The sequence below is a fragment of the Falco biarmicus genome, chromosome 13, assembly GCF_023638135.1.
Source record: "Falco biarmicus isolate bFalBia1 chromosome 13, bFalBia1.pri, whole genome shotgun sequence".
In the NCBI taxonomy this organism is placed as follows: Eukaryota; Metazoa; Chordata; class Aves; order Falconiformes; family Falconidae; genus Falco; species Falco biarmicus.
Window position 1 is genome coordinate 24,374,492 of NC_079300.1, and position 20,277 is coordinate 24,394,768.

Below are 20,277 nucleotides of genomic sequence, written 5' to 3' on the forward strand. Positions count from 1 at the left end.
ATTGAGTCATTTATGACTCTTTTCAAGATTAGGCTTTGTACATTATTTGTGCATAAGCTGGCAAAATGCTTTGTCTTTGCAAATCATATTTATGTCACTAAAGCACTTTTTGAAAGGCAGCTACTTGTAAATACCTTGAGGAAAGATGCTTAGCTTACAATTTCTTAATGCAGTATATAATCAGCCATTTTTTGATCCCTGTGAAAACACCAGCAAGTGATATGTCTGCTCACATGATGAGTGGACAGAAGTCAGATTTCACCTCAAAGCTGTCTTTTCAGAGAGGAAAAGTATTCACACTGAAATCTGTCATATAGAAAGCTAATTAACAAATCCCACAGGAAACAATTATTGTATGGGATTTGTCTCTGAATATTCCAAGCACACAACTTTTCAGTGGTTTTATTCAAAAAAGTGCATTCTCTTAGATTTTCGTTGTTATGTTTGCTGATCTGAAAAGTCTGAAACTGTGGTGCAAAATATAATTTTAAAACCTATTTTCTGATGAAATGAGTTTATTATCCTACAGCTTGGAGTCATCCCCTCTGATATACATGCATATACGACCCCTCAGAAAATAGACTAATCAATGAAATGCATGAAAACTGGCACTCTTAAAGAGTAGTTCTCACAGAGCTGAACACTTATTATTTAATTAATGTGTGGAAGTATCCAACTGGAACATATCTTCATGAAAAACCACGAGAATAAATGTCTATTCTAACCCACCTGTGGTCAGAGGGAGAATTAGGGTTAGGCTTATCATAGAAAGCTCAGGGGTTGTGTGTCACATACTCCTGGAAGCCTCTGAAGTCAGAAGGACTCTTTTATGTGACCAGGAATGTGTGTGCTACATCAACAAGTAATAAGGGAGAAAGAGAGCAACCATTCTCATACGACTTCTTTCTTCTCCATAAAGCCATACGTCAGCAGAACTTTTTTTTTTAATGTCAGTCAAGGTTGGGAACTTTGCTGGAATAAATCAAATGCCTGAGGATAGTCATCTGTATCTGACTCAGACCTGAATAGTAATACGTGATTTTTACCTTTCAGCTGAATCAGATAGAGATACTAAAGCTTTCCCACAGGAAGATGGTATAGTTTCTCAAAAAACTCTTTAGAGGTTTGTAAAGCTGATCCAAAGCCTGTTGCAGTTGGGAAAATTCCTGTTTGGAGTCAGTTTTCAGTTGGGATGTACAAATCTTACTGATCTATTTATATAACCTTTTCATGAGTAAAAAAAAAAAAAAAGTCTTTCAGTTGTGACAAGTACTTGAAAACCTAATTGTTAAGCTGTTAAGATTCCAGTATTTTATGGAGTCTTAGGCAGCAGATACCTTCTGCTTTGTGGAGGTAAAGGTACAAGCTCCAGTGCCCAGCCTGAAATCCATTGCAATTTTTAACCAAAGCATCAGTTCTCGGCATCAAGACATTGCGCTCCTGGGCTGGAACTATTATGCAGAGCTGCCAGAGATGGCTGGATGGCATTGCGCATCAGCAGGCAGAGTGTAAGTCAGCAAAATAAGGCTTGTTTAAGAGTGGGTTTTAATGGAAATGTCATGACTGACTCCAATCTCTGATTTCCAGTGTTAAATATGTGCAAGGGACTATTATTCTCTCTAGAGCCGTCTGTGAGGAAGCAGAAAGTTCTAGTGACTGGTGGCAGCAGCTAGGAGAATTGTTCAAAATCTTAACAGATCATGGCTGTCTCTGAAGACACCTTGAACCTTCGTATGACCTCCAGCTCCTCTGTTGGAGACCTCTTAGTCCCCTAGCCACAAAGCATTACAGGCATTCCCTGTCCACACCCATCTTCTAGACCTAGCAGAGCTTAGAAAAAGTGAAGGTTACTGTCTTTCACTATGAACTTCTGCTAAAGCTCCACCATCCTAGTCCATCCTGATGCAGTCGGTGCTATTTCAGTGCAGTCTCAGGCTTTTGAGAAAGGTTTCTATGATTGTATGAAAAAAGGAGATGGAGAAATGCTGGCGTAAGCTTTGCCGTCACACGAAAACAGTGATCTCTCTAAAGTCATGTGGCCGTTGCTAAAGGAGAAGTGTTCCTTCAAAATTTGGAAGAGAGAAGGTTGCTAGGTCAGAAGTCACTGTGCAGTGGTGACATTGCCTTCTCAACAGGGCTGCACAGTGGGGGTGGGGCTCCTCACTAAAGTGCCTACACTATTGGGTTCATAGGTAAACTGCACAGAGTCAGGCCCTGATCCGTCATTGTAGGTGAATGGTGGCCACAGATGGAAAATTCATTGGAACAGATTGGGAAAGGGTATACAAGGTGAAAAGCACTAGTAGGTTGCACCTGAGTTGACTTTTCAGTGGTAATGTTGAACTTGTATATAAGGGTTCTGTGTAATTTGACGGCCCTCTCTACTGGCAAGCCAAGAAAGAGCTGGGTACGCCTTCTTTAACGTGGGCAGGAGACACAGATCTGGGCTACAGCTTACCTCTTGTTGTAGCAAAGGCACTAAAAGCCCAGGAGTCTGTCAAATGCTGCAGCGCACCGTGTTGAAAAGCTGAGCTTGTTTCTCAGCCTTTGTCCAAGAAGGTGGTGCACGTTCAGTTCAGGTATTTACTTATTTTGAGCAAAGGTCAGGATTGAGCCACGCGTGCTGAATGAAATCAAATTTTTGAAAAGAAAGAGTACCTGAACAGGCAATAAACATTTCTGCTTTGACTGGCAAGCAATCATTAAAAGCCTTTATTAAATTTTGCATCTGTTCTGTTCACCACTTAGCCATTTCTTTTCATTCTGCAGGATTATAACTAAGGGTGAATGAGTCTTCTCTAATATGGTCAAAACACAGTAACACCGTGAAAGAACTGAGTTGTCTTTCTTCCTCGTAGGCAAATTTTTCCAATTGTTTAACAAAATGTTGTTTTGTATTGTCATGGCATCAGTCTTTACGCCTGTGAATAATGAGGCTCAACATTAAGCAACTTGTTTATAAAAAACAGTCATGCAGTAACAATTAGAGTGTTTAATGTGCTTCCCCACTAGAGTCCGTACCCTCTTCTCCCACTTACTGATCTTCCCACTGCAGTGTGAAGTTATTTGTGTCTTCAGAATGAGCAAACAGATCCTTTCAGTGAAAGGGTGAAAAATTTCCTGAGTTCTGCCATATAGAGGTTGGCATCTGCTGTTCCGTAGAACAGGATCTCTGCTGCACTGATCCAAGCATTTGTCAGCCCCAGAGTGGAGGATGGCAGCTCGCAGTATCTGAAGGAGACTATCACACAAAGCTTCCCACTACAGAGAAACTGCTGCATCCGTCATCATCCTTTCAACCCAGTTAATACAGTTGTATTAGCCCTGTGCTCCAGTTCCTCCCACAGCTCCCAGCCCACCTCCTTTTTAGTGTGAAATCTGTTTGAATCTTCAAAGTAGCTACATTTCAAAATACATTTTGCTCAGTACCAAGAATAATCACAGTCCTCTGGGGTAAAGCAGATCATAAAGCCTGAAATGGATCTGCAGTACTTTGGGAGGGAGATACTTGTGATGAAGGGTGTTGGATAGATTCAGAACCTGACTGGCTTTGAGAAGCATTACAAAGTCTTCCTATTTGGTTAAAATATTTCCACATAACTAGAATAACAGGTCCTAATCGTACTTTGTCATCCCATAACAGCAGAGGTAACACAAAAAAGGTTTTCATATTCCAAAAAGGAGACAAACAAGCCACTGCCTTTGAAAACAATATTCATACGTGTTGTAGATGGAGTTTCAGTTATGTGAAAGAAGTGGTCAGAAATACTGGAGCAGCTCTTTCCTTCACGTAAAAGCAAAACCCGCACCCTGCAATATAATTTTCCAACAAGATTCAGAAAGTGATTTGGTCGTCACTCACAAAATGGGAATGGGAGATACGGGGGAACGGTAACATGGCAGTAACCAGGGCAACTCAGCCAGGTTGCAAAAAACCCCACTGAGTCAGGCTATTTCCCTGTCACTGGGCTGTAGGGAAAGCTGGGCTGTCGGGGCTTCTCTCTGCAGAACTGTCCCTAACGCCCTGAACTGCCCCTTGCACAAGCAACCGCCAATACGAGCTGTTGAGGGAAGGGTGGCCACCGAGGAGCGTGGAGCACCTCGGTTGTGACATGTTCTACCAAACCAGCACAGCTCCAACAGGAGAGGTGCCTTGTGGCTCCACGAGTAGGTGCTTCTCTCAGGTGTAGGGGACGGGTTCGGTTTCTCCAGAATCATCCTTCCTTGACAAATGCCCCTTAGCAGAATGTATTAGTCTAAGCCCGTTACTCTATTTCTTCCCAGCTAGTGGTCCTCTTGTTCCCGGGATGGGCTGGGTTTAGATCCACTGAAAATTAAATGTTGTTTTTCAGGTTTTGGAAATACCAATGAACTGACAAATTATTTATTCCTATAGCGCTAATAGTAGGCAACTGTTCATGGTGATAGAAGGAGAAAGAGTTACCTAAAGATCAAAAAGATGAGTTTGGGGAGTAAATAGGTTGGCATGTTCAGTGTGATCTAGTATGATGCATTTAGATTTATTTTAGAAAAGGCTTTCTTATACTATACTTAGTCCATCTTATACTATACTTGGACCAAGAAATATATTTCAGGTGAAATCTAATGAACAACTTGCAGTGGGTAAAGGCATCTTAAATGACACCATCTTAAAAATATATCCAGAGGCCAAAGTTTCCAAATGACAAAGCCCATAATAAAAAGTAGCAAATAACCGCAGCTCTTCAAAGGTTGTCAACTATATTGTGGTCTTCAATTGTAAATAACCCAAAATAAGTAGTCAGACATCTGGCAGGTTGTACCGTCATTAACTGGTGGTCTCCAGACCATGGTTTACAAGAGAAAAAGCTGCAGGACCAGAGCTCCCTATGATGGTATTGGTAGATGTGGTGTTTTCAATTAAAAGTTTGATATCAAGTGTCCCTGGTCATCTGTGCTGGAGAAAATGTGATGGTATAGTCTGTTATTCCAAAATATTGGGATGTCATTGCCAGAAACAACTTCCAGCCTGAGAAGCTGTTCTTGAAAGTGAATGAGAAAGTGATTGTTCTTTTATAAACCCAGCTTGGTCACCTGAGGTAGGAATGTGTAAAAATTCTGACTGTTGTTGGTTTTTCGCTTCTTCCATTTTAGTTGGATGCTGATAAGGCAAAACTGAAACTGGAAAGATGGGCTTCCCGGGATGTTGGCAGTGGGGGTGGAAGAAGTGAAGAGATGGAGTCAAGCGGGGATTGTGATGATGAGGATGGCTGTCAAGGATCCGGTGACAGGATTCACACAGCAGGTAAATACAGTTTTTATAGGCACCTACAGAGCTTAGAAATTCATAAATGTCACAATTAGGTGGACAGAGCTAAGACTTGCAGTGCTAGAATTACTGTCAAAATCCTACTAAATTCGAAGGATTTGAATCTTAATCTGTGAAGAGCTGCAGTAAAAATAGAATGATACAGACACTAACCCAATATAATTCAACACTTTGCGTGCAGATTAAAGACTTAAATTTAGAGTAATATCTGCAATGAAATCTAGATCACAGAAATACTGCAAAAGCCTTCCTAGATAATGTGGACTCTTCAAATAAATAGAAAATAAATGTCCTTATAGACTGTGCTAAGTGTTAACATAAATATTTATTTGTTGCATAATGGTACTGAAGGTGATCCAGAGAGAGTTGACTGAAGGATGTGTTCTTGAAAAAACACATGAAGTACTGGGTTTTTTTCCAGTGGTGAGCTGCTAGTTAAATAAAATTTCTTGATAGTCTCAGATACGCATTCTGCAATACTTATTCATGAAACTACTTGGATAATATGTCATCAAATGTAGAATCAGCATCAGAATCTAACTTAACTTCCACCAAAATACTGGCAATATAATACGTAGTTAAGTCCTTATTATAGTAAGTCAATAAGAAGTAAGATGTTTCTAAATCCTTGATATTATTGGTTTATCTTATCTGGAAGGTCTGATTCATTTCAGTTCATCAAAATGTAACTGCTTTAATTACCATAGTGTGTGTAAATGTAATTGTGTTTGGCTGTGCAAGTGTATGAAATACAGGGATAAGAGCGTTGAAAAATAATGCTGATGATGTTTGGAACTCAGGTAAATTTTAAACTGCTGCTTTGTTCTACTGAGATAAACAAGTGCCTCTTCCTTGTCCCTTTACCACTAAGTGGAGAGTGGGAAAAGGTATCTCATATTCAAGTAAGGCTTGCAAACAAGCTGTGGTTGGTCTGTAGTCAAGATTTCAGTCGTTCCTAGCACAAATATTTGTTCAGGAAAACCAAGCTTAAACATGTACTTGGAAATGTGTGCAAACTGATAGATTTGGTTTGAAGTACCAGGTTATTAAATACCTGCAATTTATTGGTGGTGACAAGCTGAATAGGCAAGGTGTTATCACACAGGGACAGTATTTTTAGAAATTATTAAGTGATTGGAACTAACAGATTGAGTAGAGATTTTCACTGTCTGCTCATGAATGTTTTTGAACCAGAAGAACTTTGATACACCATTGTTTTAAAACTATTTGCTTAACTTTGTCATTGTATTATAAACATAAGCAATGGAAAGACTGCTAGATGTTTTGGGTGCTAGGGATCAGTATGCTTTCCTCTCTTTGTGGGATAATACAAGCAAAAGCCAGGTGCTAACTAATCTTCAATGGACAATTAAACTATTAATACACTCTTTTGGGAGGATGTGTATGCGTGCTTATGTGGACAATGGCAGATTTCAGGTGTTCAAAACTTAAAAATGGAATACTTGCAAGACTTGACTTACAGCTGGCTTTAATAATGGAAAACTCCTTTAATGTCTCTTTTTTGCCTTTTTTTGCAATCTATTTAATTAAAATATTTTGTGCTGATATCATCCCGGATTTAAAAGAATTATATAACTAGCTGTTTCAGAATTTAGTTGGGTTTATATCCAATTAAAAAGGTAATTACAATTAATTTTAGAAAATGGTATTGATTCATAACAGTAAGAATAAGTATTTCATCATGTGACAATAGTAATGCTGTTTCACAATTAGCTTTAAAATATTGTACTGAATGCAAGCCACTAGCAGTAAATCTGTTTTGCATATCTGGTTACAATTAAGAGATAAAATGCAGTAATCTCATTATAGAGCTTCTTTGCTTTAATAGAATGTTAAAGAAATAAACAAACATCAGATTAGCTGAATTGCCTCTTGCTGCATGTCTGTAAGATGGTGTTTCTAATTGTACAGCTTGTAAATTTGCTGTATTTCCTAAACTTAAGACCTGTCAAGTATATCTAACTGTGGTTTTGTAGAAGCAGAACATGACAACATTGACTATTCCTTGCTTGCTTGAAGTACACAGTGAATTGAGATATGAGTTGAAGCTAAAGCTAAATCCCAAATAAAACCCTGATTTGAAGTGTAGTAGAGTCAGTTGGAATATTCGCTTTGACTACGGCAGGTATGGATGAGACACAAATGATAGCTATAAAATGTCACCGACCTCATCAGCGCATGTTGTAGGAGTCATATAGTAGAACAAAAGGAATAAAAAAAGGAATAAAAGCCTTTCAAAACAGAGACTTTTTGGCAGAGCAGTCATGCTTTTAACTACAGGTCCATGGAAAAGAGAGGAAAGGATTTCCATGTCAACCAATAAACTGCTGAATTTAAAATGTAGTAAAAATTTACCACATCTGTCATTGAAACCTATATGAAAATGACATTTATGATTTATACGTTGAGAGCATTGCAAAAGACTCAGATTGCTTTTAAATCGTTTCTGAACCCTCATTCCTTTCTACCTCCCAGGAAAAAAAAAAACAAACCCAAACACCTTTACATTAACAGTAAATTGCCAGGAGTTTCATCAATATCTAGGTTACCATCTTCAAAACATTTCTGTTCGTAACAGTTCACAGATCCCCCCCAGGCAGGGTGCATTGCCTTCTCCCCAGTTCCCTTTTCCAAGTTGCTAACAGAGGGCCTGGCTCCTTGGGTTTAGATTTCAGTGTGTACCACACAGGTAAGCACAGCAGCGATCCTCTGCCTGTATATTCCAGCCAGGTCCGTTGTACATATCCTTGCCCACCCCCACCCCCCTTTTTTTTTTTTGCTTGGGGATCACTGTCTGTGTATTTCAGCTCACTGTGCAACGGATAGTAAAATCCTGTCCTTTTGTTTGTCACCTTCTAGCCTTTGAGAATCATTTCTGCCTATCAGTTCATTGTTTTGTTTTACGTCCTCAGTTAAGATATGTGGCTATTATTTAGTGCTGGTTTGTTGTTTACCTTTGTTACAAATAAGTGTTTGCTCGCCAAATTCATTGTTCTCTAAAAAGATCAGCACTTACTCCTGTAATGATAATGGCCTTAATCATCTATTCTGTATCATGTGTGTTTATCCAAATGATTTCATACAAACAAGATAAGCAAATTCTCAGGAAACCAGCGTTCTCTTAGGAAATCATGTATGGTAGAACATACTTTAAAATGTCATATTCTCACAGGCCTTACCAATTACCACAAGTATCTCTTCTTGGGGAAAGCTGTGGAAACAGCACTATTGCTCAAGCAGACCCATGTGTTACTTGTTGGCAAGTACCAAGTTTTTAATGACAACATCTGTTAATCATATTCGAACAAAGCTTTGTTAGGAGGGATTTAAGAAGAGGAAAGCAAGCCATATAAATCTTGAGCATGGATGGGGAAGTTGCTCTGTGATTTTCACTGCTTCAGTCCTGCAGGTTTCTAGGCAGAAGGGCAAAGCAGCATCTTGGTCTGAGCATCGCTTAGTGCTGCGTGCTCGCATAAGCAGAGTCTTGCATGAACTTCGATCATAAGATGAGTCTGCTGGTGTAAGTGCTTATTCTTACACCCTTGCTGGAGGCGGGGGGGGGGGGGGGGCGGTGGTGGCGATGCAAAGAATGGTGGTTGCTCAGTGCCCTGCAGGATCGAGCCACAGGAAGATTTACTGGGAGAGGGAGTAGCATCCTGCCGTTTGTGAAAAGACAGACCAACAGATTCACATTGTGTCTTGCCTCGGTGCTGTTGAGAGGAAAGGAAAGATGTTTCAGTCTGCTCAGTGAAAAGTGAGAAGGAATTAAGTGCAGGGGATTTCCCGTTCCCAGGTGCATAGCTGTATGTTGCGATGAGGCCTCACCCAAGCAGTGACAGCCAACATTAGATCTGTATTCAGGGAAATAATCAGGTGATTAGCCATTAAACAAAGTGTAGAGGAAAAGTTTTGCCTCCAGGGAGGGACCCGAGTTTGGTGCAAGCTCAAAGTTACTCATGTAGAGCTCTAGGCTTTGTGGAAGTTGAGGAGCATTACGCTGAAGAAAGCTTGTGCTGCACCTCAGGTCTCAGGTCCGTCTGCACGCCTGTCTGCAGACGGGAAGGACAGCTGGATTCCAGGGCTTGCTCACTAGCAGGTATCACCGTACTTCATCTGAAGCTGTACGTTTCACGTAACCATTGTAAGACAGAAATTAAGCCAAGCTTCTTCTAGAGGAGCCTGATACACTATTGTGCAAACTCGCTGGGAAGGTGGATCGTGCTGGACTACAGCTGTCCTGTTGCTGGCAAAGCTGACAAACAGCACCGGTTAAGGGAAACATATGGTTTAGCCTACCCTTGGGCCTTCCCCCGCTGCACATAACAGGCAAAGCCAAAATGTGTGGTGTGTGTGAGCTGCAGGCTTTGCACCAGATTCACCTCTCCATGGGTACGATCTATATATGGGCCAAAATACTCAGCCCTCGGCTGGGGCATTGTTAACCCTGTGCCTTCTGACATGCCTTGAAAATTTAGATCATTGGGAAACGGAGACATGGATCTTACCTTTCCCCTGGCTGGCCGCCTGCTCCACGCAGAGATGGGCTTCTGCTTTGTCCCCATCCCAAAAGCAGTGGGTTTCCACAGAATAGCAAGAAGCACCTGACCAGCGTGGACCCTTAGGCACAGCAGATTTTAAACACCACTTTAAAATCCTATCTGTCAGTGCAGGCATTCAATAAACAAACACATCCTATGACATCCCAGCCAGACTTTGAACATGACTATGTGTCAAATGTGCTTTATTGCTGTGATTTTTGCCAAATGCTTATCTAATCCAAATAATGGTTTTCTTCTGTACTCCTTCCTAATGCTTTCATGAAACTGCCTCCCTTTAATAAGAACTTTCTGATTTCAGACATCTCTCTCGGTCAAATATCCTGCTTATTGTCACATTTCAGTGCCCGAGTGGGAACCTATAACAAATTTACTTTGTTAGCACATTCAGATGACACGATTCCAACCCTTGACTTTCTTCCTGGCTGTTTAGACACTCCAAAGCTTCAGTGTATCTTTCTGCTGTAGACAGAATATCAGAAGAGATTATCCTGGTTGTAGATTTCTTCTTCAGGGCATGTGAGAAGGATATGGTTTTGCCCCAGCATGCCTTTGTAAGTGCAGACCAGTAAATTTTCTTCTTTTTTAATGTCTTCTGCCTGATCTGTATCTGCTTTTCAACAGCTATGGAAAGTTAATGTATTTTTCTCACTGCTCATGAATGTTTTCATTATCAGTTTTTTTCATTTTGAATATCAAGATTCTTTTATCCTTTATTATGTTATCATTCTCGCAGCTTGTCTGTCTTTTCTAGGCATCAATATTACTGTATGAGCTGTCATTTTAATCATACTTCATTTCCATTCACTATGTTACAGGATGCACTTGCACTTGTATTTATCCAAATATATAATTGTACAGCTGCTGATTTTGTAATTATTAGCACAAAACATCAATATTCTGAGATTATAGTATCTGCTGGCAGTCAGCCATGCTCATCAACTTCTCATCGCCACACGTCTTCACTTCCCTCACAGATGATCCTAGCTCACAGAAATACTGCATTTTCAGTGTCTTCCATCTTCCTGCCTAGAGAAACCTCTCCATCATGCCTCGTCCCCATCCCACTGCCTCACATAGCCATTTTCCTACATTCTTTGTGACACAAGACATTTTGTCTCCAGCTTTGTTTTTAGAGAGCCTATAAATTCCCTTATGGCCTAGCGTAAACTCCTGATTTTATCCACGAAATGGCAGAGTAACAATGTAAGCCCTTATATAAGTTGATTTTTGAGAAAACTCAGTGGTTTCAAAGCTTTATGTTTGTCATTTGGTGGTTCTAGGTAGAGATGAGCACAAGCAAACCCTGCCAGAGGGCCTTCAGCACCTCTGGGGGGAAGCAGGAGGTAGTTCCACAGCTGCAAATTTCTGGCTTTGGCTTCTCTTGTAGAGATAGTTTGGGAAGAGACACGGGAGCAAAGAAAAGCCAGAGAAACATAAACAAACAGGCTGAAAAGTACAGATTTTGATTAATGCTCACTGAACCTGGTAGGCTGTGGTGCTGAGATGAGTTCCGTTGGACGCGTGGTGTTGCCACGCTGTGGTCTTATCGGTACGCTTTGCCAAGTGTTCCTCTGGGTGACAGTGACATCTCCTACAGCTGTTCTGTGCAGATAGGATCCAAAAGCAGCTGTGAGGGGGCTTCTGAGAAGGGGATAGGAAGAGAGAGCACAGGGGCTGGGGTGAGGAAAAATTTCCCCGCCTTTCTATCCCTGATTAAATCTATTTTATAATCTACTGACACAGGGAAAAGGTATTATGTGTCATTTTCCTGTCCTTCGTTGCACAGTATAATTGAAACTGAAATGCATATGAGAAGAAGAGTAGAATCATTCCTAATCCTTCCTCAACCTCAGCATTCACATGACACTTTGAGATGTAAAGGAAAGGATTTCAGTTTCTTCCATTTTTCACTCTTAGACCTGAGGTGAGAGAGTTCCCAGTACCATCAGCCCTCCTGCTTGCATCCGTGTAAGACGGGAGTTTGCCAAGTTGTATAAATGACTTTTTGCATGACAAGGTGAGCACGTCTCCTGTAGGACTTTCTCCTAATGCTAAGCAGAACGCTGGCTACACGAATAACAGACCGAGTGCCAGTGCTGTGGCTCTCTCAGAAGCTTCGGTACTATCATGGGTACCTTCAAAGAGGTAAAAAGGTAATTGGGAAAATGTAATTTTATCATTTCACTAGAGAAAAGTAAATTATAGCAAATTTTTGATCATTTTAGCACCATTTAGACAGAATTAAAAGGTAAAATTACTTTAGTTGCTTAGGCTATGAAGCCTTCCAATGCGCTGTTCCATAAGGGGAAATTAAACATTGGAGAGATCAAGATAAAGACATTTGAGGCTTAACTGTTTGCAGTAATTCTGTGCAAGCAGTCATCAGAAGGCACATTGTAGATCACTGAAGGGTAATGTGTGTTTTTACCAACTTTCTATTAAAAACATTACCTGTAATCTGTGTCCTTTGAATGCGCTTATTACAGCAGAACTATTTTTACTAACTTGGTCAGCAGTATTTTATCTAGTTGCTTTCCACAGGGGCAACTCGATGTGTACATGTATTTCTGAGATGTGTTTTGAAAACAGCCCTAAACTGAAAACTCACTGGTCTCATTTTCCAATGAATTCCCGCTCACCAGCATTTCTCATCTGTTTTACTAAAATGGACTTCTTTTAACCAAAAATATCACAAAGCTGAATGGTCCCAAAGCGGAACAACATACTCAGACCAGAAAGAGCATGAATAAAAAGAGGCAACTTGGTATGTGATGGCTAAAACTATGCGAAAGACCAGTTTCCATGAAAAATTGCCATACTAAACACATGAAGCAGAACATACAGTTTTCTTCAAGCCAAAAGCAGTCTGCAGGTAGATACTTTGACCCCCCCACTCGTAACACATACTTCAGTGAAAGTCATTTGCAAGCATCAGGCTGGCACCCAGAGTTTAGAGGCCAAGCTAAATGGAGAGTAAAACTGATCCTCCTTGAGTAACTCTCATGAGCTGTGTGATTTAGATCCTTCTGACAAGAAATTCACTTAAGAGCTGTAATATCTCGGTCATGCCAAGTGGTGATAGGATGAATGTGAAGGCTAAGGCAATTTGCCCCCAAAACGCCATAAAGCCAAAATTAATTAAGAGGAGTTAACAATGAAAGGTTCTTCAAATTACTTCGAAATAGATAACTCGTATAACTTAAAGGAAGCTCGGTTTAAAATGCTAATGCCATTACGCTGTAAGTTATCGAAACAATCCTGCAAGTCTAAGGAAAACGTTCACCTGCAAGTTAGTCTTCATGCCACACAAGGGAACACTTCCCCGGTCACAGCTAAGTGACAGTGATGTTAGTGCCCGCTCGGCGTGTCGTGTCTTTCCTCCTCCTCTCCAGCCCTTGCCTGTGCACCAGAGAAAGCAGGAGGAGAGGGAGGAATTAAATACAGTGAATTGCTGTGCCACTTAAACCCCACACAGGTTTGAAGCATTTGCCCTGGTACTTTGTTTTAGGATTTTAGTAATATCCAGAGCTTTAGCTGTGAGAAGCAACGTGTCTGCCTGGGGAGATATCTGGTGGAAAAAGCCCCACACATTTCTCTAAGGAAGGAGGATAGTAAAACCAAACCTAGGACCTTGTTTGTCCCACAGGTAAATTATCCCAGGTTAATTAAGGTAAGGTTATGAATTACTGCAACCTTAAAGGCTTTAAGAAACCCTCTGTCATCTCTCATTGCATACAAGAGGTGAAAGGCAGATAGCACAGCTGTTTGGCAATGGAAATAGAACCGAAAGTCACTAACATGAAAATACACTTTCTGTTTCTCCCTGCTGCCACCTTCCCTTGTTTTATGATTCATGAGGAAAGCCTAAGCGGCTGCTGTTCTTTAAAGGAAAAGAATTGCTTTGGGTTTTTTTCCCTCCCTCCCTCCCTCTCTTCAAGCACTGTTTCTTGGAGGTGTTTTGGTCTTTGCTTGTAGGGAGAAAATGCCTTGGTTACACCAGTTATGCATTTTGAGGTTTTCTATTCCTTGATTGTCCATCTTAAGGTATAATAGTACTCTTTAGAAGAATGCTGTTGTGCCTGAAGCCAACAGATAGGCCATCAGAATGTCTCAGCTGAGAAATTTAGGATCAAAACAATACCCTGAAAGAAAGCGCAGTTTAGTTTTACAGTAACAGAGAGCACGGTACAAATGCTCTGTACTCCATACGCAATTTACTACAAGAACAGAATTACAGGCTGAAGTATGACATATCAACAGGATCGTGAATTTATAGGGCTAGATCTGGCTGCCTTGAGATCAAGGTACTCAAAATAAAGCAGCTGATGATTTTGCACATAGTTAAATGCCGTTCTTGAAGAGTTCAAAGATGAGGCACGTTATTCCTCAGCAGGTGATTTTGCATCAGGTTCATTCCACGGTGCCTCCTGTCTACTGGATTTTAAGAGTGTTTGTTTCCGTCCTTCGATCCTGAAAACAATTAAGTAATATTTTCCTGCAATTTAACACTTCCCAGGATGAACAGGACAGTTGACATCTTTCAGGGGCATTTTAGGGTGTTGCGAGGTTCAAGGAGACTATAGACATGTGCCAGCCCCAAACCCAGGGACTGGATACAACTTGCAGAACAGTGATGTTAGAAACCCATTTGTTTCTGTATGACGTCCTGGGGTGTGGAGCCTGGATCTGTACAAACAGGGTGAAGTCTCTAAATTATGGATTGCTGAGGGTCTTTGTCATAGTTGTCAGTGGTGGAAAAGTCGGCTGGATACAGAATCCTACAGCACTACTTCTAACACTGGTTTCAGTCTGGTTTCCTCTGTTTGCCTCAATTAATTACCCCTCACATATCAGAAGCTTTTTTTTTTTTTTTTTTTTTCCAAATTACATCTCTATTCCTAGTTCAGGTTCCTGAATATCACAATCAGGAAATGTTTCCCATCCTTGTCTTCCTGTCTTTTGGGATTGAGACAGATTTTCTAACATTCTTTAGGCTGTCGTCCTTAATCAGTCTCTCAGCCCCTCCCCATTGTGCTTGTTCTGCTGTCAATGTCTAATAGTTTGTCAAGCCATATTTGAATTACGTCTGAAATTAAATACCATAAGGAACCAACCAAACTTTGAATATGACAAGATGATATTTTGAAACTAAGAGAATTTTTTTTTTTTTTAATCTATTGAGGTATCTTGTATCATATTTGAATTTGTTCATCTTCTAAATAAACACTTCTGTCACATTTGCAAATTAGTCTTCATTTCAGAGAGATTTAAGTCCGTTTCCTATTTTAATGCTTTCTGGCCGAATGCTCATTCTTGATCTAGATAAGGTTTGCACAAGCAAACCTACCTTGCACAAATGACCTACCTGGGTAGCAACATTCCCCAGGGAAGGAGGAGACCCAGTTGTCTGGTGGTGTTTAGAAGAAACATAACTGGCATTTTGGAGGAGGTGAAAGCAATAACTGTATATTCTAGTGAGCAAATACCTGCTTTTGAATAAGCAGATCGTATGATTTCTGGCACTGTGCAGATCATAATTCTTATCTGAAGTCCAGATGAAGCATGAATGTATAACAGGCACGATTCAGGTATCATATGAGGGAAATAACTACTCTTTCAAACTTTATTCAAATTAATTGTAAAAATCGTTAAACGTTATCAAAGTCACAGCATTAAGCCATTGACCAGCAAATTGTTGTCCACAGCAGTTAATTCACAGAGAGAAGCAGGACTAGATCAGTATGGGCCGTGGAAAACCCTTTGAATCGCCAGAAAGTCGGTACATTGAAAACAACTGATGAAGGGAGTGAAATTCCCCATTGTGCATGGCCAAAGCTTAGCCATTATTTGGACAGAGAACCTCAGAAATTCTCAGCTTTCAAAACTGTTTGCTGTTCATCTCAAATTAAAGAGATTAAAGAGAATTTGCCATTTCAGTATTGAAACTGCCAAGTAATAATTCATCATCTGATGTTTATAGTCCAAAATTAAGACTGGTGACTCAGACACGCTGCTGACCATTTAGTAGTGAAGTCCTAATAATCCAATCTGGAGCAGTAGGGAAAGGAATAGCTTTTTGATGTGAAGTCAGACAAGTAATTTCCTATTTAAAATTTGATTAGATAAAATCTTTTGAACATGTGCTTGTAAAGCAACAGCTTGCTTAAATATGTATACTGCTGCAGCACGTGCAGTATGCTGTTAGAACTAAAGCCAGCACAAAGAACATTTGCACTAACCTGAACGTGCTGGGGGAGGCAGAGTGCCCAGGGCGAAACTGTTATCAGGATAAATCTCTTACACAATGGAAACATTAGAGCTGATGGGGGAAATGCCGTTTTCATCCTATAAAAGGCACAAACTTAGTTTTGTATTGAAAAGGTATCATTTTCCAAAACAGAAACATTCAGTAACATATGCAATTGGAAGAACATGAATTTGAGGGGGTATTTTTGTAGGTTTTTAATACAAAAGGGAAAATATATATCCAAGCTAGAATATTTTGCCACCTGCAAAAAAATGGATAGGTTTTTAAAGCCATCTAGTAAGCCTGATAATTTTCAGCCAGAAAGCTCTTCTTGATGTAAAGGCATTGTATTATAGAATGCAGGTAAAGGAATAAAAGCCAGAAAAAACAAGATGGGTGAGTCTGGCCTCATTCTGACCCAATAATCATCACTGGGAATTTTGCCTTTGACTTAATGAGATAACAGTTTGAGCCAGCAAATGAAGGGTTAAATTCTTCCATCCATGCTGCACAGGATGGTACCCAGCAGTAGTGATGCTTATGCCCAAGAGGCTGTCTGCAAAATTATGGCTCAGTATGAACTGCAATGATGAGCCTGGTCAGTGCCAAAACACAGAAAATGACATTGTTTCAGGTTAAAGAACAGTGACACTGCCTTTTTCTCATATCCTGATTTATGCAGTTTACAGAGGTCATGGCAGCATTTCAAAATCGGCTATTGATAATAAAGCATGCTGTCAAAACTGGGATGTAGTCCCATTTCAAATTAAAGTACAGAATCCCATTACAACAGTTTAGTCCAGTTGTAGCCAAGCTGGAACGTTTTATCACTCATCGTAAAAAGTACTTGCAGAATAGTCCCGAGAATTGAAATATTCACATTATGTTCACACATTTTAAAAAATTATTATTTTTGAAAGAGACTACTCATGTTCATTGGAAGTTTAATACATTTCCATTTGGTTGTCCTAGCGGAATCTGTTTGGTTTAGAGGCAGCGGTGCTACTGCCTGCCATGGCTCCTCCCCGAGCATCGTCCATGCGGGATCACCAGTGTCCTTGTGGCTGTCACTGCAGCCCTCCAAGTTAGGGACCGAAGCATGAATCCAGGTGAGGTGCTGCTTGGGTTTTGCTTTTCCAAAGCAGAGGAAAAACCCTGAACATTGACAGAAGCTACTAGTCATGAGCCTTAGAATCACATTCAGTTCATATTTGGAGGCTTCTCTTGCAGTTGCAGAGCAATTCTTCGATTGGCACTATCGCATATTTATGTATTTTTCCCATCAGACAAGGATGTGTGTAGCATTGCCCTGTAAGCAAACCAGGCAGCTTTTCAAGAATCTCCCCTATTGATGTCCAGTCATCGCATCTACAGATTCAGTAGTTGTACGTGGAAGAGCTCTCTCCCTCCCGCTCTCTCAAGCACACACATATATGCACACACACACCCAGAACACTTACAGGGCTACGTAGTTCCCTGTGGCCTCCGGATCCCGTGGGCTTAGGTATGTGGAGTTTTCATAGAACAGTGTTTCCTGCTCAGGTCCTTTAGTGCTTAGAGGGGATTCCTGCACTGTTAGCAGCATGTGAGATTCTTCTGAAACAGCATCTGAGCATGAATATCTCCTGTTACCAGCGAATCTGCTGGATGTGCAGTCCTGCCCAGGGTAGGAAAGTACTGACTGTCTCCAGACTGTTTTAAGGCTTTGACTCAGTTGACACAAACTCCACATGGATATCATGAACTGGAAAGAGCTTAATCAAAAAAAAAAAAAAAACCACCACTTTAATCATATTCCAAGGTCCTGTGACATCTCAATGGATCCTTGACAGCTTGTCAGTAAATGAAAAAGATGCATGACACTAATGGGGACAACAGTGGCTCAGTATCACATCCAGATGCATCGCCAGGAAATGCCCAGTGGGAGTCTCCCCATTAATCCAAAAAAGCCCAAGAAATCAATGTCCATCCATGAGACTAAAAAAACACAGTCCTTTTGATTTAATGCAGAAGCCTAGGTACTGGCAGCTGAACTTCCTACTTTAAAATCAGTTTGCATACTCTTTGTCAAGCAAATTTGCATAATCTGTGTCACAACCAAAATTGGAAGTGTGTTGTATCAAAGAAGATTTGAAATGAATTTTTAAACTGCATATAAATCATAAACTTATTTTTGCAAACTATATGAAAATATATTGCAAACTATAAAGTCTACTCAAAGGAGCGAATACGCAACCAGAGAAAATATCTTTACATTAGTATAAATACAGGGAAACCCTATCAATTTGCAGAATACATCAAAAGAAGGTTTTATAAGAAATAAGCAAATTATAAATTCCTAGAGTGACAATTTTCTTCCACAGATTATGCAAACATTATGTACACTTCAAGTAAAGTTGCATTCTATTAAAAATGTAACTCATGATACAATAGATGTAACATTTGAATAGCAATTTAGAATTTATATTGTTCTTACCTTATAAAATAATATTGAAAAAATGAATTGAGCTAACACAAGTGTATTCAATATGCATGAAATTTCTATTTAGTCTGTAAAATGCAGAGCGGATAGATAGTAGCCATTTCCCAGTACTGTAATTACTGTGTCACCATTTATAAAGCATTTATGTAAAGTACAATACTTCTGGCTAACCGTGTACAAACTCTCTGCATCTTGTTAAAAATCAAATCATTGATTTCAAATCCTTTATGTTGTGCTGATGTTGATGACTGCGATGTAATCTGTCATAACTTTTTATTTTGTATCATCAAACACAATCCCTTACTTCTGTATGCGTTCTTTTTAGACAGACTTCTGTATCATACAGACTAGCATAATAATGTAATTTTTAAAAAGCAGCAGACTATTATAGAAAAGGAATTATTCTTTATTTGTTCCCTCATGCTACAAAGAAGGCTTGAACGCTGGCACAGGCTTGTCTTTACTTAAGGGTTCTTTCCCCTTTTTTGCAGATTCGTGCATTGATTTTGGGGGAGATTACTTTTCTGTTTGCTGTGTTTCCCTGAAAGAGCCTTACTGTTCAATCTTTGCAATGATGCCTTTTCCATAGCGGTCACAGCTGTTTGAAACTGAGTAAATGCTAACAAGTTTAGAAGGTAAATAGTCAAAATACAAATTCTTCCCTAGCGAGCATTCAGGTTCTCGACTCTTTTCCTTTCCTTCGTGCGTCACACATCTCTCATTGATTTCTGAGGTTTGGGATGGGGTCGTAAAGGAATGCCTGGGAGCAAGGGCTTTCCCTTGTGAATCTCTCTGTTGGGAGCAGCCGCTCTCACGTGCAGGAGCAGGCCGTGTATCCGTGCCCTTTTCTGAGCCGCAAGGCGCCGCTCCGCGTGCTGTTGTACAGCAGCTCCTCGGGCAGGTGTGCCAGGGCAGAGGGAAGGTGCTGGGGCCATGGCCTGCAAGGCCGGAGGCGGGGGCGCGGGGCCTGCGTGCCCTTTGTAGGCAGGCGGGAGCTGCCTCTCCCTCTGCTCTGGGCCCATACACGCACATTGCGGTGGCCTCGGTGATCCCAAACCAGTTGATCTTAGCCCTCAGCAAGGCTTAATAGCTTGCAGTCGCAGCTGTATCAAGCCCCAGTAACATACGTTTGGGTTGGTAGGGAGCGTGGCAGGGTAAGGTCACAACCGCCTGCCATGGCACGTCTCCCTACCTTCCATTTGCAAAATAAAATGTGTAATCTGTTTTCTCCTGGGGTCTCGTACAATTCACGGTTATCATAAATGTGTTATACATAGACTACATTAACGCCGCTGTCTTAGAATGTGAAGCTTTTGTTCTTGGAAAGTGTTAAGATATTATGAGCTTAAGGAGATTTGTCTTGAAAAGAATTTAGAGAAAATTGCCCAGCGTTAATGCCTTAAAATGCCCATCATCAAATGCATGACTGCTAAACTCTCAGGCAGTATGTGGTAATGTAATAATTGATGAATCCGTGGGAAGCTCACACCTTTTTCTTGAAAGTACTATATTAATACTCTTCTTTAAATTCCGCATTAGGCTAAAGTAGTGCACGTGTTTTTCGGTGCTAAGGAAACCAGTCGGGTTATGTTGTAGATAGATTTATTTTGATTATTGCCTTATTTTAATGGAATACTTTTTAGGAAAAAATAATGAAAAC

General features: G+C 40.4%; 1 protein-coding gene across 2 annotated transcripts in view; it reads left to right on the plus strand.

Moving 5' to 3' along the window:
• LOC130158311 (glypican-5-like) overlaps positions 1-20,277 on the plus strand; it is a 391,572-nt gene that overhangs the window by 285,154 nt on the left and 86,141 nt on the right. For both annotated transcript variants that reach the window (XM_056358960.1, XM_056358961.1), the window contains one exon: positions 5,134-5,284. In XM_056358960.1, the coding sequence (XP_056214935.1) occupies positions 5,134-5,284 (151 nt within the window). The remainder of the gene's footprint in view (positions 1-5,133; positions 5,285-20,277) is intronic.